The sequence below is a fragment of the Neophocaena asiaeorientalis genome, unplaced genomic scaffold (assembly GCF_003031525.2).
Source record: "Neophocaena asiaeorientalis asiaeorientalis breed wild unplaced genomic scaffold, Neophocaena_asiaeorientalis_V1.1 scaffold124, whole genome shotgun sequence".
Lineage (NCBI taxonomy): Eukaryota > Metazoa > Chordata > Mammalia > Artiodactyla > Phocoenidae > Neophocaena > Neophocaena asiaeorientalis.
Window position 1 is genome coordinate 15,603,278 of NW_020174135.1, and position 23,662 is coordinate 15,626,939.

Here is a 23,662-nt window from a genome sequence, read left to right on the forward strand (position 1 = left end):
GGAAGCTTTGTCATTTTTCACAGATCATTTCTTTGGGCCCCCTTCGCCGAGTCTGCCTGTGTATTTGGTTCAGCAGAAGCCCCCGTTCCTCTGCCGCTTCTGCTGACGTCGATTTGAGTTTGCAGCTTGCATGTTCTTTCTGTGACTCTGGAGTTCCTCTCCTGTTCGTTTGCTCTCTCCGTTTTACCAACCTTGACTTCCTTTCTGAGCACGAGGACTCTCCTTACTTCTGAAACGGCCCCTGGCCTAAGGTCCACGCGGCTTCCTCAAAGGGCTCTGTGCTCGAAACCACGTTAGCAAAGGTATAAGCGAGCGGGGTCTGAGAGGAGAGGGCACGGGGGGCGCGTGTGTCTCTGGAGGGGTGGGGATGATTCGGACGCCCACCCGTCAGCCTCTAGATGCTCCGCTGAGCAGGGGGGACGTGCAGGGCCCACGGAGACGTGGCCACTTGGCACATGGCTGTGAGGGGAGGGGCAGAACAAAGGGGGGAGGGCCTCAGCACGATCCCTGCAAGGAGGCAGCCAGTGAGGGGAAAGGGCTCCCAAGCGGCGAGCCAAGGGAGGGCGGCCAGCGGGTTCCCCGCCATGCCTCAGGCTCCTCTTAAGATCCAGGGCGCGAGGCTGGGTGGTTGGCCTGCCTGGGGTGGGGATGTGTTTATTTCCAGACCGGGAAGCTGGCCCTACGCTTTCCTTTTCTGGGCGGGTGGGTCTAGAAGAGAAAACCCTCCGCATTCCGGCAGCTTCCGGTTTTGAATTTGTGAATGACAGTAGAGTCAGCGTTCTTCACGCAAAGGATCCCCCTGGGGAGGGACCATGACTAGTTACCACCCTGAATCACGGCCAGCTCCATCTCTGGTTTTTAGGGCTACGGAACGAATAAGAACCCAGTAAACCCTGAACACCCTTTTGCCCTGCGGCAGGGTCAGTGGCCAGCTGTCTTCAGGGCGTCCTCAGGAGGCAACCTGGATGCCCCAAATCCTGCAGAAATGACCAAGTTGTCAGAGGGAGGCTGGGGACACCCCAGGCTGATTTCAGGGGCGCTGGGAAGGGCCCACTGCCCCAGGTGGGCCCACCAGCCCCCTGGCTAATACTTGACATTTCTTTGATAAAAGAAGACACAAACGCTTTCATCCTAGAAGTAGAAATAGTGCTTCAAATGACTCCCGCCGTGATTAGTAATCAGAGAACGTTGGTGTTTGAAGGGTCGGCCACTTGGTGTCTTAAAGGACATTGTCCTGGTCCAGAAATGCTCCCGAGAGAGATGGGGCGGGAAAGGAGGCATTCTTCTCACATTTTCTCAAGGAAATACTCGTAAATGACAGAGGAGGGTAAATATGTTCCCTTCAAAAGCTCTGGGGGCTTAATCTGCCTGCAGAGTCGTTTCTTTGAAATGTTACCTTTTGTGTCTTTAAAATTCACTTGAATTTTGTATCCTTCCCTCTTTGTTTAATATAAAAAACGTTTTCCCAACAATCTTTGACTCAGACACCTGTGTGTAGCCTCCAGCTGAACTCCCAGGAGGAGGCAGGATGTGGGTGGAAACAGCACAGGCCCGGATGCTCTCCACTCTCTGGGAGAATCCTCTCTGCTCTGTTCTCACCCCTGGGGAAGCAGGCGGCGCCCTGTGGTGTGAGTGCAGACCCGGCCGGGGTGCCCAACTCAAGCCTCCCTTCAAAGTAAGAGGCCTTCACCCTCATCTCACTGGAAAAGGGGACCCACGTCCCCACAGAGAGAGAAATGATGGTAGTGTCTGTGATAGTATTTTTGAAGGAAGAAAGGAGGCCACCGGCCCTGCTGCCCTCATGACTTTTCCTAAGCTTGGATTTGGTTACTAAGTGTTGCAGAATTGTTCTATATCTTTACCTGTAGACATTCTGACGCAAAACCTGGGCCACTTCTGAGGCCTTTTCATGATAGGGCTCTTTGTATGGTTTTACTAAGAGAACTGACACCAGCCATTCCCCTCCCCAACCCAGGTGACCATCACTGGACGCAGGTGACTGTCACACCATTAATGTTTTTCTTGTGTGTGTGTGGCACTTAGAGCCTTCCAGAAGCCTACTTTCTGAGCCTTTAAATATATCGACAGTTGTTAGGGGCCTGCATTAGCGACTTATACCTATTTGTCTACCCATTTGACAAATAATCTGTATTAAAAATACTTTTTACATTCATGAACATCAAAAAATCAGCATCTCACCTTTTCCTTGGGGTGGCTATCGTGATTTCTACTTTAAGTCCTTGAAAATGATCAACACTTAACTAGGTGACCTCTTCTCTGACTGTCCACAAGTTTGTCAGATCAGATCCTATATCAGTTTAATGGTTGTGACTGGAAGGGGTGCTACTGGCCTCTAGTGAGAAGCGGCCAGAGGTGTTGCTAAACATCCTGTAATGCACAGGACAGCCCCACAATGAGAAACTATCTGGCCCCAAAGTTCAATAATGCTGAGACTGAGAAACTTTGTCCTATATAAACATTCATTCATTTTTGCCAAATGCTGTGCATGTACCATGCGCCAGGCCAGGCTTTGTTCCATGCTAGGTGATGGGCACTTAAAGAATACAAAGAAAATGCAAATAGGTTCTTGCGCCTCACAGCCAGTGGGAGTGCAAGGCATGTAGGACAAAACCCAGTGTGCTGGGGCTTCCCTGGTGGCGCAGTGGTTGAGAGTCCGCCTGCCGATGCAGGGGATGCGGGTTCGTGCCCCGGTCCGGGAAGGTCCCACATGCCGCGGAGCGGCTGGGCCTGTGAGCCATGGCTGCTGAGCCTGCGCATCCGGAGCCTGTGCTCTGTAACGGGAGAGGCCACAACAGCGAGAGGCCCGCGTGCCGCAAAAAAAACCCAAAAAAAACCCCACAAAAAACAACCCAGTGTGCTGGCATGAAGTGCAAGAAGCTATGGGGACATGGAGGAGGTAGGGGGTCTGGAAAAGCTCCCAGGAGGAGGAGGGTGTTGAAGAATGAGTAGGAGTTCGCCAGATGGAGAGCGAGGGTGGAGAACTGCCAGCAAAGGGAACAGCGTGTTCAAAGAAAGAAATGAAGAGCTGTGAAAGAAGGTTTTCAAGGAGATGGAAAATGCTCAGTAAATCTAGAGTACTGGCAGGGTAGAAAAAAGGGGGGCAGAGAAAGAGGCCAGAGGCAGGTTGGGGGTCAGAATGCAAAGAAGTTTCAATGCTCAGCTAATGAGCGTCGGGGCGAGAGGGAGACGGGGGCTAACCGGAAGCTTTCAGCAGGGGAGCCTTGAGCAACGGAGCAGACACGTTGTTCTTATTGTTGTTGTTTGCGGTCCGCGGGCCTCTCACTGTCGTGGCCTCTCCCGTTGTGGAGCACAGGCTCCGGACGCGCAGGCTCAGCGGCCATGGCTCACGGGCCTAGCTGCTCCGCGGCATGTGGGATCCTCCCGGACCGGGGCACGAACCCGCGTCCCCTGCATCGGCAGGCGGACTCCCAACCACTGCGCCACCAGGGAAGCCCCTGTTGTTTTTAATAGAGTTTAATCTTTGGAATAGTTTTAGGTTCACAGCAAAATTGAATGGAGGGGACAGATTTCCCACATCCTCTCAGGCTCCACACATACACAGCCTCCCCCGTTACCAACATCCCCCAACAGACGGGAACGTCTGTGATAATTGAATCCACATTGACACATCATCGTCACCCTAAGTCCACAGTGTACATTAGGGTTGTACATTCTGTGGGTTTGGACAAACGTCTAGTGATACTATAACGAATGATGATAACTATGATGTATCATACAGAGTAGTGTCATTGCCCTAAAAATCCTCTGTGTGGATGTGGCTCTTAGAGCTAGCTATCTGTCCGTCAGCGATGGATATCCAAGGACAAGGCCCAGAGGCTGGATGTGGTGAGACCAGTCTGAAACTTGTTTCTGTCACCCAAGGAAGAGGCAGTGACAGTGGAGCTAAGCCATGGCCATGGGGAGTTTGAGAGGAAAGAATGGGCTTGCGTGACATTCGGTAGGTAGGTGTGTTTAACCAGACTTCATGGAAGGAGTAAAAAGGGAGAGAAGGTAGACTATGAACTTGGGAGACTGGGTAGACAATGCCGCCACTTGAAGACAGTATAGGCAGGGAGAAGACTCATGTAGGTGTAAGGCGAGGTGAATGCTTTTGCGTGGGCCGAGTCTGAGGTTTGTGGTCTCTGTGGCCCATCAGACTGCAGCAATTCAATCATCTAAGCCTGGAGCGGAAAGAGAAGGGAGGCAGTGCGCTGGTTTGCTGGGCATCTGCATACAGATGATCACAGCAACTGTGCAAGTGGTGGGCTTACCTGCATAGAGTGCATAGGACAAGGGGAGGGAAGGACCAAGGATGGAAGCTCGAGAAACACGAACATGCAGGGCTCGGAGTCAGTGCTGAGCAGGGGCCGGCAAACGCTCAGGGGCAACATCAGTGGAACAAGAGCCAGGAGGGGACACTGTCCCCAGAGTCCAGGCAAGAGGGTGATTCTGGAGGGCAAAAGGGGTCAACGCTGTGAGAAGCTTCTTAGTTATCTATTTAATGACCTACCGTATTGGACAGGGAACTCTAGTCAATACTCTATTATGGCCTATCTGGGAAAAGAATCTAAAGAGAGTGGATATATGTATAACTGATTCACTTTGCTGTACGGCAGAAACTAACGCAGCGTTGTAAGCCAACTATACGCCAATAAAAATTAAACAAACACTGTCAGATGCTGCGGAAGGATCCTGGGGAATAATCAGAGGCCATCAGAATGGATGACCACAGCAGGCGGGGACTTTGTAAGATGAGGGGTAATGGGTCAAAGAGGGAATTGGAACTGAGGCCATGGATACAAATGGAGGCGCCCCTTTCAAGAAGTGAAGGAAACAAGGAAAATCAGAATGAAATCTAAGGGCAAAGTCCCCCCAAAGGAAGGGCGGTGCTGGTTGTTTCTAAGATGGGGAGACAAGAACATGTTTGTGACCTTGAGGCAGAGAGAAGAAACAAAAGAATTCACCAACAGAAGACAAAACTTGAGACCAGGGCTGGGCAAACCCTTTCTGCAAAGGGCCAGATAGTAACTCTTTTAGGCTGTGTAGGTCCATAGGCAAAATCAACGCTATTATGTAGATGCTTATGTAACAATAAAGAAAACCAATATCTACAAATCTTTATTGATGAATTATACAGGTTTCGTAATAGAAGAATGGAATTCTTTCTTTTTAAATAGCATTTTGCTAACTTTTTAAAGTAACTTTGCTTACATTTGAGGTTCAGAGTTAGTGTTCCCTAAAAGCCAATCAATTGCAGATGTTCACCTGTAAAAACCATTCTTGTGGGCTGTATGAAAACAGGCATCTGACTGGAGCTGGTCCCTAGGTAACAGGGTGCGGACCCTGCTGTACACGTATTTTCCTGCGGTGAGTAGTGGGTGAGGTGGGTTCATGTATACCCTTTCACAAGCTCTCATGCAGTTTATTCCTCGCCTGGTGACAAAAGGGAATGGGCAGTTGTGACACCAGATCTGTTCAGTGCTGGACTAACTGCATCTGGGAAGGGGTCGGGCGGGAGGCAGAGCATCACTGGGTGGAACTCAGAAGTGTCGGGGAAGCTTCAGGCCAGGCCAGGTAGGGTGCAGAGAGGACCAGGACGTGGGACTCGGACGGGCTTGCGCAGGTGTGCATGGAGGGAGCCTGAGCTGTGGGTACCAAGCACAGGCGTGGAGTTGTTGGATAGCCTCCCTCTTGCCTCCCACTCTGCCAGCTTATTCCTCCTTGGTCTTCACAACTCAGGCCACACACACCTGGCTGCTGACTGTCTTTATTAGCTGGGAGTTGGGGGTTAGATGTCCCTCCTCTGGGCACCTCCCCAACGACTGCCCTTGGAAAGCAGGGACTGTGTCTCTCGTCTCCCCTCCCCTGAATCTTTGAGATCCTGACACAAGCTATTCAGATTTTTGTTGAAGGGAAAGAATGCCAATCAACTCTACAGACGTTGGGGTGGAGGCAAATGACTAGTTCAGTTTTTGCCATGTTAAATTTTTTTTTTTTTGGCTGCGTTGGGCCTTTGTTGCTGCGCGCGGGCTTTCTCTAGTTGCAGCGAGCGGGGGCTACTCTTCGTTGCGGTGCGCGGGCTTCTCATTGCAGTGGCTTCTCTTGTTGAGCACGGGCTCTAGTCGCGTGGGCTTCAGTAGCTGTGGCACGTGGGCTCAGTAGTTGTGGCACATGGGCTCAGTAGTTGTGGCTTGCAGGCTTAGTTGCTCTGCGGCATGTAGGATCTTCCTGGACCAGGTCTTGAACCTGTGTCCCCTGCATTGGCAGGCAGATCCTTAACCATTGCGCCATGGCAGGGAAGTCCTGCCATGTTAAATCTGAGACGCCTTTTAGACATCAAGTGTAGATGGTGAGTAGGCAGCTGGAGATGTGAGTTGGGAGTTCAGGGGAGAGGTCTGGGCTGGAGATATAAATGTGGCAACTGCCGACATATGAACTGTGTTTAGAACAAGGAGGGTCAGTAGGGAACATGTACAGAGTGAGCAGAGCTATCCCAGGGCGTGCCAGGGTGTAAAGGCTGGGGAGAACTGAGGAACCAGGAGAGGAGACCGGAAGTAGCCAGTGAAGCAGACAGAAAACCAAGAGGAAGTGAGTTTCTGGAAGCCACGGGAAAGTGTCTTAAAAAGAAGTGAGCGATCCAGTGTCTAGTGCCATTGAGGGCGAGTGACATGAGGGCTGAGAAGGGACAATTAGCCTCAGCTTGTGGTGCCCTTGACCGAGGCTTCTTTGAGCAGGAAAGTCACTTTGAGTGGATTCAAGACTGAATGGGAGGGAAGGGATTGGAGACAGTGAGTGTACAACTGATTTGGGTTTTGATGTAAACGGTGAGTCGGGAGTGGGGGTGGGTTATGAGGTCCACAGGCTGAGTAGAGTCATCACTCTCTGTTGCTGTTGGGAATGAGTCTGTAGGGGGAAACCCTGGTGGGAGAGAGAGTGGGGAGCCATCACTGGAACAATATCCTTGAGCATCAGGGAGGGGTTGGGATACAGGGCACCAGCGGAGAGATGGTTCAGGTAGCAGCAAGGAGGGCTCCTCCACAGTAGATGGTGGGCAGGCAGAGGACATGGGCACTGACCTTGGGAGGCAGGAACACGTGGTGGGTGTAGCTGTAAGAATTTCTTATTGTTTCAGTTTTCACAGTCCAACAGGAAGCAAGGTCCTCATCTGAGAGTGAGGCTGGAGAGAAGGCGTGGGCGGTCTGAGGAGAGAGGAGCAGGTTGGGGATAATCATCTAGGACAGTGTGACGGTGAATGGGTCAGTGCAGGATCTGATCACCTCTCCACCTCCAGCTGCCATCGTTCTCACGTGGCCTCCTCCCTGTGTCCCGCGTCTGCCCTTTCACGCTCCGTACCACGCAGGGTGGCAGGGTGATCCCTGTCACATGCAGGTTTGATCATGTCACTCCTGTATCCAAAACCCTCCAGTGGCTTCTGTTCCTGCTCAGTACAAAGGGCAAAGTTTCTCAAGTGGCCCAGACTCCCCAAGGTCCAGCTCCCCGTTTCCTCCCATCCTCACGCAAACCACCACGCTCCCCTTGCTCGATGCTCTCCAGCCACATCGGCCCCTCGCTGCTGTTCGAACACGCCCCACACGCTCCTGCCCAGGGCCTCTTCCCTTTGCTGTTCCTTCTACTTGGAATGTTCCTTCCATAGACGTTCTCATGGCTCTCTCCGTGCCCACCTCCTACAGGTCTCTGCTCAAATGTCCTTTACGATCAAGGCCTTCTCTGACCTCCCTAAATAAAGTCGCAACCCCTCCTCCACACCCTGTGCTACCTCTCTCCTCTCCACTGCTTTAGTTTTCTTCATATAGCACAGGGCACTAGACGCTTGTTTATTGTCTGTCTCCTTCATTTAAATGGAAGATCCCTGAGAGCAGAGCCTCTTTTCTTTACTGCTGTTTTCTGGAACAGTGTCTGGAAGAGTGTCTGACACATAGAAGCCACTGAATGAATATTTGTTGACTGAAAGGAAGGATGGATGGAAGGGTGGATAGATGCTGGATGGATGGATATATTAGTCACCTGACCAATGGGTCATTGAGGTATGCCTATAATGAAGACATTCATTGCTACAGGAGCAATTGAACTCCATCCCAAGGAGGAGTTTCTCACCAACTCTAGGAACAAATAAAAGGAACACATCCTTTTATCCACTGAACAATCATTGGGGGAATTTTTAGTCTACAGCTGATGGAACCCAGGGATTTATGCTCAGCTCCCTACTCCTCCAGCTCAGGATAGAATATCCCCACCATCTTTATTCCCATCTAAGAACACGATGTGTGCCCATGTTCTCTTCCCTTCCAGGATCATTCCTATTTTCCTTATCCATCGACCTGAGAACAATATCCCATACGCAACAGTGGAGGAAGAGCTGATTGGAGAATTTGTGAAGTATTCCATCAGGGATGGGAAGGAGATAAACTTCTTGAGAAGAGAATCGGAGGCTGGTCAGAAATGTTGCACCTTCCAGCACTGGGTCTACCAGAAAACAAGTGGCTGCCTCCTGGTCACAGACATGCAGGGTGAGGAGAGCAGCTTGGCCTGGGCTCCAGGGATGCTGTGGGCCTGGGATGTTCCTGGGGGGTGTGGCGGAGGGAGAGGTCTGCTGGGTACAGACTCTAAGCACCTTCACCAGCAGAAAGTGTTACTAATGTCTCGTCAGAAACAAAGCAACAAAGGAGCCCTAAACGAGCAACTCAGTGGAGTAACAAAGTACATTTTAATAATTCATTCTAGTAGCACCTTCCCATTACAACAGGTAACCAAAAACTGGCGCTCTGTATCCTCAATAGGCATAAATTCAGACGTACACATGAAAATCCAGATGTACCAAAAGATAAATTAAAATGTAAGAATTCACTCTTAATAGGCGAAAGGATCTTTCACAGTTGCTTTAGATTTCAGCCTCTGCTGGTGAATTCACAGCATGTTTTCAGTTTATACCCACATTCTGGGGGATACATTTGTTGTATGAAGTAGGGATGTCATGATTAGGTTTCCCACAGAGACAGCCCTGAGACAAGTTGCAGTTTCCCCAAGACCACCCTCAAGTTCATTAATTTCCTGGGAGGACTCACGGAACTCAGGAAAGCTATTATGTTCATGGTTACGGTTTATTATAGTGAAAAGATACAGACTCAAATCAACCAAGGGAAGAGACACACGGGAAAGAGTCCAGGAGAGAGCAGGTGGGAATTCCCATTTGTCCCCTCCTGGTGAAGCCGTGGGGACAGTGCTGCCCCCCCCTCAGTGATGTGGGAGCACTGCCAACCAGGAGAGCTCCCCTGAGACTTGGTGTTCAGAGATTTTATTAGGGAGCCATCACTGCCTGCTCGTGAGACGGACCTCTGCTTCTAGCCTCTTTGGACACTCTTATCAGAGCTTAGCAGTTACCTCCAAAAAGTTGGGCAAAAACGAATCCTTTATTTAGGCAAGATTAATCCTTTATTGCATGCGAATGTTCAAGTGCAAATATTTGGGAGGGGATCCCAGGAAACACTGGTAGGAGACTGAGGGAGTGTGGCAGGGAAGGGAAAGAAAGTCAGTAGGGTACCTTATACCCGGTTACCACTGTGTTACTGAGGCTCATGCCTGCTGGGGAAACTGGGGGAGGCTGGGCAAAACACACTTCTCAGAATTAGCACACCCAAGGAGTGAGGGAGCAGGGGTGTTGATACTCCAACTCCCTTTACTTAACAGCAGCAGGCTGTCCCAGATGGGGGTGTTAACTCCCCTGCGTTTGCCACCAGCACATGGGCAAGCCACGCTGAGCAAAGCAGGTGCCTGTGATCAGAGCGTGTTCTCAGGCCAAGAGATGCTGGTGGTGGTACCTGGACTTAGAGCTGTGTCCACGGAAGGGGTGAGGGTGAGGGTGACGGGCAGGGTCCCAACAGCTTCTGCCACAGGGGCTTTCCTATTCCTTTTCCTTTCCAAATAATAATGCTTTAAGAAAAATATCTGAACTATAACTGAGTACCTACTAATGTCAGACATTGTCACATATAAGAATCCCAAGCTGTATACAGCATGGTGGTGAAGAGCAAGAATGCCTGTGGGTTCTATTTCCTGCACCTCCACTTTCTAGCTGTTAGCCTTGGGCAAACCACTTACCTCTCTGTGCCTCAGTCATTTCCACGTGAGGTGGTTGGGAGGATGAAATGAGATAGCAAGACATTTAGTGCAGCATGGACACATAGTAAGAGTTCCCTATTTTAAAAAACTTTTGAAATAACCATAGGCATGAGAGATTGCAAAAACGTACAGAGGGGTCCCCATGTACCCTTCACCCAGCTTTGCCTAACGATAACACCTTACATACCTACAGTACACCATCAAAACCAGGAGACTCACATCGGCATGATGTAATTAACAAGACTACAGACCTTATGTGGATTTCACCAGTTTTTGTCTGCACTCATTTTTCCCTATTTTTTGTTTAATCTTCATAATAACCCTGCCAAAGAGATGTTTTGGTTCCCATTTTACAGATGAGAAAACAGAGGCTGGGAGATAATGATCTAATCCCCAGCTCACTCAGAAGAAGAGGGGTCCAAGACTCCAACACTGCCTCTGACTCTGAACCCCAAACTCTTTCCACTAAAACTCAAATTTACAAATTTGCAAGATTTCCAAGTATCCCTTAATGTCAAAGGCTCCTGTGAGGGACTCCTCTGAGGTCAGCTGGGAAGTGCAATGTTACAGACTCGCAGGGGAGGCTGATCTGCAAGTTGAAGCCAGCCATATCCACTCACTTTTTTTTTTTTTTTTTTTTTTTTTTTTATAGCCCTTTGTTGGGAGCACGTGGGATCTTCCCGGACCGGGGCACGAACCCGCATCCCCTGCATCGGCAGGCGGACTCTCAACCACTGCGCCACCAGGGAAGCCCTACTCACTTTTGAAGAGACTTTGCTGCCACACACAGACAATACGGTCTTAGACAGACAGCTATTGTAATTAGACTGTGCAACTGTTGAGACTTCCCCATCTTTCCTCCTTCAGAGTTAATTTTGCATTAAATGCAGTTCATCTACTGAAAAGCAACACTCCGGAGCTTCACGCACGGTTAATTTTGCTTCCAGTCACTAGTAAACAGCTGTAGTGGAACGTTGTATCTCCCCGTAGATGACGTGTGTGGTTGAAAGTGATGGCATGGTGTTTCATAAGGGTGTTTATTTACTCTCTGTTGCTGCTGGGAAGGATCTTACTATTGTCATCATCACTGTGGCACAAGATAACACATCCATCCTCTAAGCGATCCCCACATTTTATAATTTTACTAAGACACTGGAATTAGGGTTTAAAAATCCCAAGCAAACCCAAGCTCCAGTCTCACTTTCTCAGACTCTTAGGTTATTCTCTCCCTGGTTGCCTTGGCTTGTTGATGAGATTGTGGCGAGTCCTGCAGGTCAGTGGGGTGAAAGGTGAGCCTGTGATTTGGCCCTAAGATGTGCACACACCGGAGACCACTGGGCTTCCTAAGAAGCTGTCACCCAAATAACCCAAGAACTCAAGTTCTGGAGAACAAACTGTAATACTGCCTTCTTCCTACCTTCTATCAGAAACAACCTGTAGATGACTATTATCCCCAACTTGGTTTAATAGCTGCACACTATAATCTAAATTATTATCCTATAGAGACCCTTAGTAACCTTTGTTGAATTGCTGGCAAACTAGAAAACCAAGAGAGAAGTTTCCTTTTGAAAATCAAATTCTACTTTTCCAAACATCAGTGACAGCTGGTAATTGTGAGAATTGAGGAAAAGCAATTCCCAAGCCTAAGGACCTTTTGCCAAATGGCTCTTTAAAACTGGACTTCTATGCGGCTTAGAGCTGTACTTTTTAAGTACAACTTTTCCACAAAACAAGATGTCCAAAGAGGGCTTTTGCAGTTTGGAGTCATTTTTTTTTTTTTTTTAAGCCCAGTTCCTATCATAAAAACTATGTGAAGCATTTCCACATGTGTTTTAGTTGTTAGCAGCTTTGAAAGAATGAGATGAATTAGCTGCCAACTGTGAAAGCTTTTAAAATGCTTACTGGCTCCCCCAAAGTGCTGTGTCGAATTTAGCTCCCAGGTGCCCTGCAGAAAAGCAGGGCTCTTTGCTTCTGTCTGTACAGCAGCATGACATGTATTTTTGCCTCACTCCAGGCAGACATTGCTGAATCAGAAAATTAACGCTTTAGCTGTCCTTTTTTGTAATTTAATTTTATTTATTTTTGGCTGCATTGGATCTTCATTGCTGCACGTGGGCTTTCTCTAGTTTCGGGGAGCGGGGCTACTCTTTGAGGAGCACGGGCTTCTCATTGCGGTGGCTTCTCTAGTTGCGGAGCGCGGGCTCTAGGTGCGCAGGCTCAGTAGTTGTGGCTCGCAGCCTCAGTAGTTGTGGCGCAGGGGCTTAGTTGCTCTGCGGCACGTGAGATCATCCCAGATCAGGGCTCGAACCCGTGTCCCATGTATTGGCAGGCGGATTCTTAACCACTGCGCCACCAGGGAAGTCCCTAGCTGTCCTTTTCTGAGCCTCAGAAAACAGTGCTCATGTGAGGGAGACCCATGGAACTAGGTTGCCATCAGGCCTGACCCCCAGGGTTGGCTTTTGCCAGGAATGCTGGTTCCTTCATCCACAGCCCAGACTGGCTTCTGGGCCGCCAGGCCCTTCAGTGAGCAAGTCGCCGGCTGGCCTTGGGGAATATAGTGACCACAGCCTGGCCTGGGTGGGACAAGAGTCGGGGGCCAGAGAAGAGGAGGCGAGGCTCAGGTGGCATAGCACCATGGACCCCATGCCCTGCCCTAAAAGGCCGGTCACTAGATGGCACGGGTGAGATTAAGGCAGCGGTCCACGGAGTCGGAGCCAGTGCCTACAGCCACGACCCTAGAGAGGCAGGAGCAGAAATGGTAGCTGGTCTGTCAAGGAGATTCTGGAAAGGCCAGAGGCTGTCCACGCTCTGGGCATCAGAGAGAATTGCCTTCTTCCAGACCTGGGTGAAAAAGGATGGCGCTTTTTGATTGCAGAAGGTGACAGCAACCTTGCCCTTCCCCACCTTGCAAGACAGTAGGACTTTCATTCTCTTTGAATCCCTGGTTCCTTAGCCACTCTCCCATCTGCTCCTGCTGGGAGGGGAGAAGCAAAAGGACTTCTGAGTGCTTGGGATTCTACCAGGGATGCCTATGGCTTGTTTAGGGACCAGCGTGGGAAGCTCAGGCAGCTGTTTTGTTGATTGGGTATCCCGCCCTCCATCCCGCCCTCCATCCCGCCACTTCCAATGGCTTAATGGAGAGAGGTTGGGATAAGCATCAAAAGGTCAGACCGGGGCTTCCCTGGTGGCGCAGTGGTTGCGAGTCCGCCTGCCGATGCAGGGGACGCGGGTTCGTGCCCCGGTCCGGGAAGATCCCACATGCCACGGAGTGGCTGAGCCCGTGAGCCATGGCCGCTGAGCCTGCGCGTCCGGAGCCTGTGCTCCGCAATGGGAGAGGCCACAGCAGTGAGAGGCCCACGTACCACAAAAAAAAAAAAAAAAAGGTCAGACCGCGCGTGACATCTCCAGGCTGATGGTTAAAAGTCTACACGTACCTCAGTAGTGCTTCCCTGGGTCTAAAGCCGACCCAGAAAACCTTCAATCCTGAATCGGAATGCCATCTTTCTGGAGATGGGTGATTGTGTGTCTGCAATCTGGCCTTGAACTGAACAAAGGCCACCTTGAACTCTCTCACTGTTGTACAAGGGCTTCCGCTTTTGATGAAGAACACGGAACAGGCCTAAGCCCAAATCAGAGCGTTTCTGGGGAGAGAACTCCTGGGACAAGTGACAGGCCTCCCTCCTCCAGCAGAGGCAGTGGTCCAGGCAGGCAGAGGACAGCACTTTCGTTTCCGGAGCAGGCCCCGCCCCTTGCTCCCCTGACCGGCTGCCTCAGAAGCCTGCCTTGCCCACTATGCTCCCGTAAAGCAGGATGCACAGTCTGAAAGGCTGTCAGCTTCTGCTGATGGAAACAAGGAGGAAAGTATGTGTTTATGCAGGAAGGGAAAGGATGATGGGGCTGACGCTACCCCTCCCTGTGAATAGATGGTCCCTCTTTTCTGAGGAGACCCGTGTAACACAGATCCCGTCTTTGCTCTCTCTTCCCATAGGTGTAGGAATGAAGTTGACTGACGTTGGCATAGCAACATTGGCTAAAGGGTGAGTAGAAGAAAAAAAATCAAGTGCACATCACTCACCCCTGGGTTTCCAAACACCTACTGGGCAGATGCTGTTAGGCTGACGTGGGCAGAGGAGACTTCTTGTCCTAACTGCGAAAGACAGATGTTCTTGGGATGAATTCAGTTCACTTCTCTCACTTACCTAAAATATTTATGGACTTTGTCCTCCCAGGGAAACACATTTGTTTCCTAACTTTGAAACAAATAAGAACTCTGAACACATTTCAAGATTGATTACTAACAGGTGGCCCATGGTTGACCGGGGGGGAAATGCCAGCATTATTGGGACTCCTTTTAACTAGGAATATTCTGTTTTTCTACATTTAATATCTTCGCTATTAGAAGCTTCTTTAAAAATTCTATTTTTGCAACTGAGTGAACTCAATTTGCATATTTCTAATGTATTTTCCCCATACTTTTCACTAAGAAGTATTTTAGGCGGCTCCCAGACTCCCATGCTGATGATTGATTATAGGGGCAAATGGCTATGGAAGGGCTGTGATTAGTGACTATGGTTGTTGTCAGTGGTATTGATTTCCGAATTTAGCATAGGGAGTTGCTTTGCTCACTGTGGGGTGTGCCCGGAGAGCACTAAAATAACATTTTACTGGGGTATCTCTTGAACAAACTGTCTCTTCTCACTGCTTTGCTTGACCACTAATGAGGAGAGAGCAGGCTATTTGAGGTTCTTTGTGAAAATAAAGCTCCAGGTTGGAGCTACCATGCTTTCTCCCACTGCTGCTCTTCCCATGTACTAGGACCATTTGTGAGGAGGAAGAAATGGGCGGGCGGGGAGGCAAGCAAGTGACTTTTAGCAGGGATGGTGTGTGTTTTAAAATGGAGGTTGTAGTATGGAGTTTTCTCAAACTAAAAATAGAACTACCATATGTCTCAGAAATTCCACTTCTGGGTATATATCCAAAAAAATTAAAACCGCTAATTCAAAAAGATACATGCACCCCAATGTTCATAGCAGCATTATTTACAGTTGCCAAGATATGGAAGCAACCTAAGTGTCCATCAACAGATGAATGGGTAAAGAAGATGTGGTATATATATATACACAAAGGAATACTACTCAGCCATAAAAAAAAGATTGAAATTTTGCCATTTGCAGCAACATGGATGGACTTGGCATTATGCTAAGTGAAACAAGTCAGAAAGACATTGTGTATCACTTATACGTGGAATCCAAAAAGTACAACAAACTAGTGAATATAACAAAAAAGAAGCAGACTCACAGATATAGAGAACAAACTAGTGGTTACCAGTGGGGGGACAGAAGCGGGGAGGGGCAAGAGAGGGGTACGGGATTAAGAGGTACAATCTATTAGGTATAAAATAAGCTACAAGGGCTTCCCTGGTGGCGCAGTGGTTGAGAGTCCGCCTGCCCATGCAGGGGACACGGGTTCACGTCCCGGTCCCAGAGGCTCCCACATGCCGCAGAGCGGCTAAGCCTGTGACCCATGGCCGCTGAGCCTGTGCGTCTGGAGCCTGTGCTCCGCAGCGGGAGAGGCCACAACAGTGAGAGGCCCGTGTACCGCAAAAAAAAAAAAAAAAAAGCTACAAGTATATATTGTGCAACATGGGGAATATAGCCAATATTTTATAATAACTATAAATGGAGTATAATCTTTAAAAAGTGTGAATCACTGTGTTGTACACCTGTAACATATAATACTGTACATCAGCTATACTTCAATTAAAGCAGGCTTTCTTGTGGTTCAGATATGATGAAGCTGACAGATCAGGAGACAATTGCCACTGAAAAGAGTTATTCACAGTTCCCAAGAGGAGGGGGCTTGCCAGGCCATGGGGGGCCACGTGGGGAAGCACCAGGGTCAGTCAGCAGGCAGAAGGAGTGAGGGGAAAACATGGATGAGAGCTTTTACTGTGGTTTTGGAGGGAAGGAATAGGTGGGGCTGGGTAAGCAAGCTTGGAATTGACTAGTTTGAAAAGTCCCAGCAGGCTCTGGGGTGTCCGGCTGTCTGGGCTCATCTGGTACCTGCCCTGGGGTGATTAGGGCGGGTGGATAGTGGCCCAGAGTGTGAGACCCCAATAGAGGAGATGGTGGGAGTAGGCTGCAGATTGGTTAGTTGGCATATGAAAGGCATTCTAGAAGGCCAGTCATTTACTATCTCTAGGAATTGGCTAACCCTGGGAAGGGGAGTCTCTCCAGGGCCAGCAAAGACCCGGATGTCAAAGTGTCAGAAACACGGACAATAAAATAGCGTGGTTGATACAGCTCACTCTCCTACAGCTGGGAACAACTTATTTACTTGAGTTTTCTGGTTATTTCAGACCATTGGCATCAGCAGTGCTTAAACAAGTACACTAATTTTCAATTAGTGTATGGAGGATGGAGAAAAGTAGAGGGATTTGAAAAAAGTGGAAAGGGGACCACTCTCTTTTAACCTGCAGATCAATAAGTCTGATTCATGAAGTTCTCACCAACTACGCAAAAGCTTCTAATTTGGTTTTAGAACTAAGATGCAGTTGGCATATTTTCCTTCTCAAAATCTGCTCAGTTCCAACAGAAAATTGTATTTTCCTATCTCCACACTCCATCCCCCTTGCTGACTGGAGCCTGTCATATGGGTCAGGGAACTGGGTCATGGCCTTGGGCTTGTGAAGAGAGCACATCAGGAGGGGAGTATGATGTAGTGAGAAGAACAGGGCTTTTAGAAGAAGACTTGGGTTCAGTTCTTGGTCCTGCCACTTACTTCTGATTCTTCTAGTGGTAGCCTTTCTTCTTGGTGTCATAGGAATTTGGCCCATGTGATGAAAAGGGTGACAGTACAGCCTGATTTGCCCAGGACAGTACTATTTCATGCCTGCCATCCTAGCGTCCTGTCTAGTTACTCATTTGTCCTGGATAAGTTTCCCCATTGAGAAAATATATGGTACCCCTATTTACGAAGGACTTTTCCTGGACCCCAGAAAAAATTCCCAAGTTAAAGCTTTCCTTTACAGGCTCCATATTTGCAGAATATTAAAAATTCAGGCCTCATCCAGACCTGGTTTGAATGCTGGGTTCTTATCTTACCAGCTCTGTGGACATGAGACCTGACATTCTCAAAGCCACTGATCTACAGAATGGGGACATGGGGTTGTCTTGAAGATTCCCCCACTTCGGGCTTCCCTGGTGGCGCAGTGGTTGAGAGTCCGCCTGCCGATGCAGGGGACACGGGTTCGTGCCCCGGTGCAGGAAGATACCACATGCCGTGGAGCGGCTAGGCCCGTGAGCCATGGCCACTGAGCCTGTGCGTCCGATCTGCATCCAGTCCCTGAAGCTCAGTACATGCTTCATAAATACCTTCCCCCCAACCCATGCCCCAGCCTGACCCCAGGGTAGGCAAATTCCATACCATTATTTGGAACAACTGTCTACCAAAACAAAGCAGAAACCTGCCCAAGAAGTTTCAAAAACTAAGGCAAGCATAAGAGTGATGATTTAAGATATCTTTTAAAAGCATCTTAACGGCTTCCAGGAACCCAGACCATATTTTTTCTCCTCCTAATTTAAAAAAGAAATTCAATCCCTTTGGTTTTGTTCTCAGCTTTAATGTGACTTATCTGGCCTGGGACGGCTGCCCAGCACCCATTAGAGCTGGTAGCTGGAGGCCAGTGCATAATGTTGTCTATTAAGTGTTACTTACTGCCTCCCTCCCAAGGAGGGGGTGGGAGAGAAGGAAGTTCTGAAGTGTCTGAGAAAGATTAGATATTAGGAGTATTAGATCATCTTGTCCATTGTGTTTTTAAAAAACTTTTATTTGAAGTCACACTTTTTTCTTTTTTCTCCAAAAACTGATAAAAGGGGAAGCTTCTCTGACCAGAGGACAAGGGGCGGGGTCTGGGAGATGTCTTCGGAGGCCCCTGGGGGCTGGGTCCGTCCCGCCTTCTTACTTGCCACGTGAGGAGCAGAGGTGCAGGGAAAGGCGGCAGCCTGCTTATAGGCGCAGCCCTACATGGGGTACGGGGCCCCAAGGGACAGGAGGCGGGGTGCCACTGAAGAAACTCGAGTGAAAGTCAAAGCTGCAGAATGGAGACCAGGCACTGGGAGAGACTTGCAGAGGGTTCAAGTGCAAAGGCAGCTTACAGACAGGCAAAGAAGTCCAGGTGGGAAGCAACCTCGAGCAGGGGAAGGAAAGACTGGGGAGCCTGGCAGATGCCACAGGGTTTCCAGACAGCAGGAGAGGAGATTGGTGGTTGAGCACTGAGCACCTTCTCTTAATTCTTAGTGAGCAGCCTGCGCAGGCGTCCTTCATCCGTGCTGGAGAGGGAGAGTGACCCGCTCTCCGGAAGCCTAGGGAACGGGTGCCCCCGTCCTAAGAAGCAGCACTCCACGTAGGCAGCATTACACATGTTCTTTTAATCGCATGAAAAAGAACACCAGGTATGGACAGGAGAAACAGTGAGGAGGCAGGTATGACTTACTTTAATAATTATTAACAATGATGATAATAAATTTAAACCAGAAAGAAGAAAATCTCCCAAATTTAGGGTCCACCCTTTTTGGCTGGCAGTGGTCAGGATCTTCTTCAGGAAGAGGAGCCACTTATTTTCATCTAAAGAAAATATTCCCTGTGACTCAACCTGAACCCTATGTTTGACTGCGGACGCCCCAGTAAATGGGACCTGGCTTGTTCTCTTGTTTAGTGAAGTCATAATACTATTTAAAAGGTAAACTATTTATAATCTTATAAAAGAAAATAGGGGACCGTCATGACTTATTCATTTTAATGCAACTTTACCTGGTGGTATGAGCCTTAAAACTGAAGCATGGCATATTGTCCTATGAGCCAGCGATAAGAATGCTGTATCCCAGGCCTTCCCTGGTGGCGCAGTGGTTGAAAGTCTGCCTGCCGATGCAGGGGACGCAGGTTCGTTCCCAGGTCCGGGAAGATCCCACATGCCGTGGAGCCTGTGCGTCCGGAGCTTGTGCTCTGCAACTGGAGAGGCCACAAAAGTGAGAGGCCCGCGTACTGCAAAAAAAAAAAAAAAAAATAGAATGCTGTATCCCAATCACCTGTACCCCAATACCTACAATCCTTCGGCAGTGTTGCGTACCAAAACTTCATGTTACAAAGTGTGGCAAATAGGATTGCTTCAACATCGAATAATACATTTTCTAGGCAGACCCAAGATACTAACGGCACTGTCGAACATATTTCTGATTCGAAATCGCTTGAGCATTTAGAGTTCTCTGAAGGGAGAGAAGGAAAAAATGACTAATTCCATACCCGAAGACTTGGAAATTTAACCTAATCAAACTAAAATCAGTGTATACCAACACTTGTTGGGGAGCAGAGCTGCACATGTCACAGTGGATCCTGCAAACACACACACCTGTCCCCAGCTAGCAGTTGAGTTTCTGGGGAGATGGTGATATTGCGATTCAGCCACCAGAGGGCACCAGAGCCAACGCTTTTGTCTTCTGTAATCTCTCCCCCAAAAAGCCCACTTCATGTTGGTGAAAAACAAAGAAAAGTACCCTGAGCAGATTTCTTCCCAGTCTGTAAGCATTGAACCAAAAATAGGATCGATATGAATAACCACAGAGGAACCCCTCCCTGTGGCCACCAGGCTGCCAGCCAGCATCGTGGCTCTACCTTTGGAAGAAAGAACAATTATGCATAGGATACATGGCATGTGTCAGGCATCCCTGACGTGGAAACCAAATTCAGGAGACCCTGGAGAGAATCACGAACGGCTTGTTCTTGCTGAGCGGCAAATGTGAGGTGATAGGGCCCAAATATCAAGGCAGACGTACAGTGAGGACAACTGCCTCAAGAAAGCAGGCTCTCCTGGCGTCAGCGTGATGTCCTATGAGCCATGAAACAGGAAAAATTAACACAGCCTCCCACATTCAGTCAGCTGAGTTCCAGAAAAAGGATCAGCCATCCATGCCAAGAGCAGCCCACCATGGAGCCCTGTGTGCTATGAACAGACAGAGTGGCGGCAGCCACCTGGGATGCTTAACCCAGGCACCATCCCGAGACACCACCCTGCCTGGAGAGGAAGGGCCGAAACATACTTGTGGGTGGAAGGAAATGGGAGCTAATATTCAAGAAACACACCCTGAGAATAGGCTCGGGGGTGTGCCTGTGTGCACACGGGGCCGTGTGCTGTGTGTGTGTGTGTGTGTGTGTGTGTGGTGACTCTGGGCGACTATTTAATGCAACGCATGAATCTTCCAGGAGGGCAGGAAACAAAGGGATTTGGAACAGAATTTCCTGACATCCTTTCAGTGCTTTGCACAGCAGGCCCGTGTCGCTGTAGATCCCGGATGTTCTAGCTGTCTCACCAACACCAGGCTTTAGGGGACCAGTCTCACAGGCCTAAGAGACCTAATAAAGGCACTTTCACACCCCAAATATCTGCCTTCCCATTCTGCCACTGCTGTCACCTACCCTGGAAGGCAGCCTGCATCTCATTTAAATCCGATCAAGCCATTATGTAGCAGAGCTGCTTGGTCAGTGGCTGGTTTATTTGGCCAGTCTTTGCCATCAAGGAGATGTGGAGGCCCATGATGGGAACACTTTATTCTCTTCACAATTTTGGCGAGGCTGGCACTCCTGGCAATGCTCCTAGTGTGTGTTCAGAGTCTCCTGGGCCCAAGAGTCAGCCAGGACCCAGCCTGTCCACAGAGCGGGAATAGCATGGCAGTCTCTTGGCCTCCTGTCCAAAGTCTCACAAAAGACAGTTCTGTTGAAGTGACTGGAGTTGGAGCCATGGGCTTCCTCCCACTTCCCCAACACTACTGACTATTTACCCCCCTGCCCGGTCCATGCCCAGAACCAGAGGGACACAGCCAGGCCCCTAGTCATTTGTCTTCCAGATTCAGAGACAAGTCTGAACTGAAAGATCTCGAAAGATTGATGGACTCGAGACCGCCCCCTGCAGGACAGGCTGGTAGACAGCAGGAGGACGAGCGCCTGAGAGGGTAGGGCTGGGTGAAGGCAGAATTGTCTGGGAAAAAGCTACAGTGCCTTCAGGAAGGTCTACACAAAGTGCAGTGGTGGGGCTCCAGGTTACAGGGCTTGAAGAGGGAGATGCCACTAGAAAAAGGCATGGGGGGTTTGTGTGTGTGGCTAAAAAGGCCGAAGAGAAGGAGCCCGTAGGGGTACAGACTGTGGGGCTGAATAGAGTCCGTTTCAGAGGAGAGGCCCCTGCCTGAGGGTTTCAGGGCTTGCCCAGGGTGGCCTCCACGCCACCCTCCCCGCACCCTGGACGTCAGAGCAGGTGCTCTTCTGACAAGGCTGATGCTCTCGCCTTACCTTCCGGGCCCTGTGGCCCTGAAGGGGCTCCCCATATGCAGGTGGAATGAGGATGGGGCTTTGGGGGTCGGAGCTCTGTGGCCCGGGACAGCAGCTCAGTCTCAGACGGCCTGTTTCCTGGCTGTCTTGTCCCCGTCTCCCCTCCTTGGCTCTCTTGGGTCCCAGCTTCAGATTCCATTTCAGATATAAGGCGAGGACCGCATGCTTCCTGCACAGCCACGGGGACGGGCCTCCCGGCCTCAAGAACGGACCCATAGTAGACATCTGGGGCCCCCTCTTCTCCCCTGGGGCCCCTCTCTGCTCCCTCGTCCTAGGGCTCACATCACAGAGGCCCCCCTGGGTTTGGGGCGCCTTCCGAAGGCGTCAGAGCAGAAGGCTGGCAAGTGTGCAGGGCTGCTGGAATGGCCTTGCTAGCAGAAGTCGAGAACCAGATCGTGGGCGTGCCGCTGCCCTCCGGCTTTCTCCCAGCCTCGGTGGATGTCAGGAAAGAAAGTGCCAGGGCTTGTTTCCATGGAGGCACTGTGGCTCTTGCTTAATGGAGGCCTGAGGGCAGGGGCTGTGGCAGCCTCGAGAAGGACAGAGAGGCTGGCAGCCATGCGAAGGAGCCAGGCTTTGTTCTAAGGGAGGTGGAGCCTTCTGAGCCGTTGTGTGACCGTGATCTGACTTACACCTGGGGTGGCCATGGCATGCGCCCCAGACAAGGCGAGAAGCAAAGACAACCACCAGGAGGCTCTGGCGATGGGGAGGCCGGGGTGGGTGGTGCTGGCTGGACTGGGGTTCCCATGGTGTTTGGGGGCTGAGGTCCCCTGTCTAGAGGGGACCTCCAAGGTCAGCTTGGAGACAGGAGCAGAATACAACTTCTCTGGGCAACGGATTTGGTTACGGTACATCGTCCCCCCCAGAAGGCCCAGTGACTCTTACGGTAGCAGCTTGCAAAGTGGTCGTGTGAAAACAAGATGGCTGTTGTCAAATAATCTGGGAGGCCTGGCTTGAATAAGTGTAGGAGGTTTCCTCCGTGTGAGACTTCACAGGGTCTTTCAAGAGCCGGTGGGTATTTTGAACCCCAAGGGGGCAAGGAGAGCGATTATATAGCATTTTTCACAGTATTTATAACACAGAATTATTATTTTTTTCAAAGCATCTTACGGGGCTCTTGTTCCTTGGAATGTATTTTGGGAAATCCTGAGTACCCACAAGAGAAATGACAGCATGGCTTATGAACCTTCCACAAACGGCCTCCGGCCTCATCTCTCCTCAGGACGCCTGGTCTGCTCAGAACATCCTCTGAACTTTTGTCCATGCTGTTACACCTGCCAGATATTCCCAGAGCCATTATTCCTCCATGAAACATCCTTAGAACCCACCAGGCAGTGGGGAAAAAAATCACATCCCTGGATTACTGGAGCCCTTTATCACAGCATAATGTAATTATTTGTTTACGTGTCTGTTTCCCCTGCAAGATGCCAGCTTTCTGGAAAAGAGCCACGTACATTATTAATCCTTTTTAATCTCCTTACGATGTCTGCCATACAGCTGGTGCCCAGTGAATGAAGAAATGAATGAACAAACGTGAGGAAATGGAGATATTGATGGAATGGCAGGAATTACTAGATGGTTCCAGAGCGGGCAGCTCCCTTAGCGCCCTTCCTTTTCCACGTAGGTGACAATCGATTCTACCTGTTCCTCAATCCAGCCCTGGCTTTACTTGCACACAGACACGGCACACGCACACCCCCTCCCCAAACTAGGGGGTTTCTTTCAATTCCTCCCCGCCATCCTCAACCTGAATTCCAAGTCCTTCTAGCCGTTCCTCATAAATGAAAATTTTCTTTAGAAAACGTCTCAGACTAAAACCTCTGTTATAAATAGTTTCTGGCTTGCTTCTAAAAGGGTTACCAATGTGTGGGGATTCTCTAGAGGTTTTTCTTGTCTCACCGAGTTTTCTTTAAACGAGTCCTTTATTAAGCCAGACAAGAACCTTGATTTCTCCCACGCAGCCAGAGGTGGGAGTTTTCTGCAGCGTTGCTCCACCCCCTCCCCTCTGTGGGAGTTTTCTGCAGCGTTGCTCCACCCCCTCCCCTCTCTGGGCGTGTTTGGAGGCAGGAAATTGCACAGGGAATCTGTGCTAAGCTGAGGGAGAAGCCGACCATTGCTGTCAAGTGGTGGT

General features: G+C 49.8%; 1 protein-coding gene and 1 pseudogene across 4 annotated transcripts in view; one reads left to right on the forward strand and one right to left on the reverse strand.

The window, feature by feature from the left end:
- LOC112406117 (developmental pluripotency-associated protein 4 pseudogene) overlaps positions 1–4,412 on the reverse strand; it is a 5,093-nt pseudogene extending 681 nt beyond the window's left edge.
- The window catches only part of LOC112406197 (alpha-protein kinase 2-like), an 87,437-nt gene that overhangs the window by 57,638 nt on the left and 6,137 nt on the right, over positions 1–23,662 (forward strand). For 2 of the 4 annotated variants that reach the window (XM_024754930.1, XM_024754927.1), the window contains 2 exons: positions 8,332–8,549; positions 14,147–14,195. In XM_024754930.1, the coding sequence (XP_024610698.1) occupies positions 8,332–8,549; positions 14,147–14,195 (267 nt within the window). Of the gene's footprint in view, positions 1–8,331; positions 8,550–14,146; positions 14,196–23,028; positions 23,190–23,662 lie in introns of those variants that run through there. The other 2 variants (XM_024754928.1, XM_024754929.1) reach the window with 2 other exon arrangements.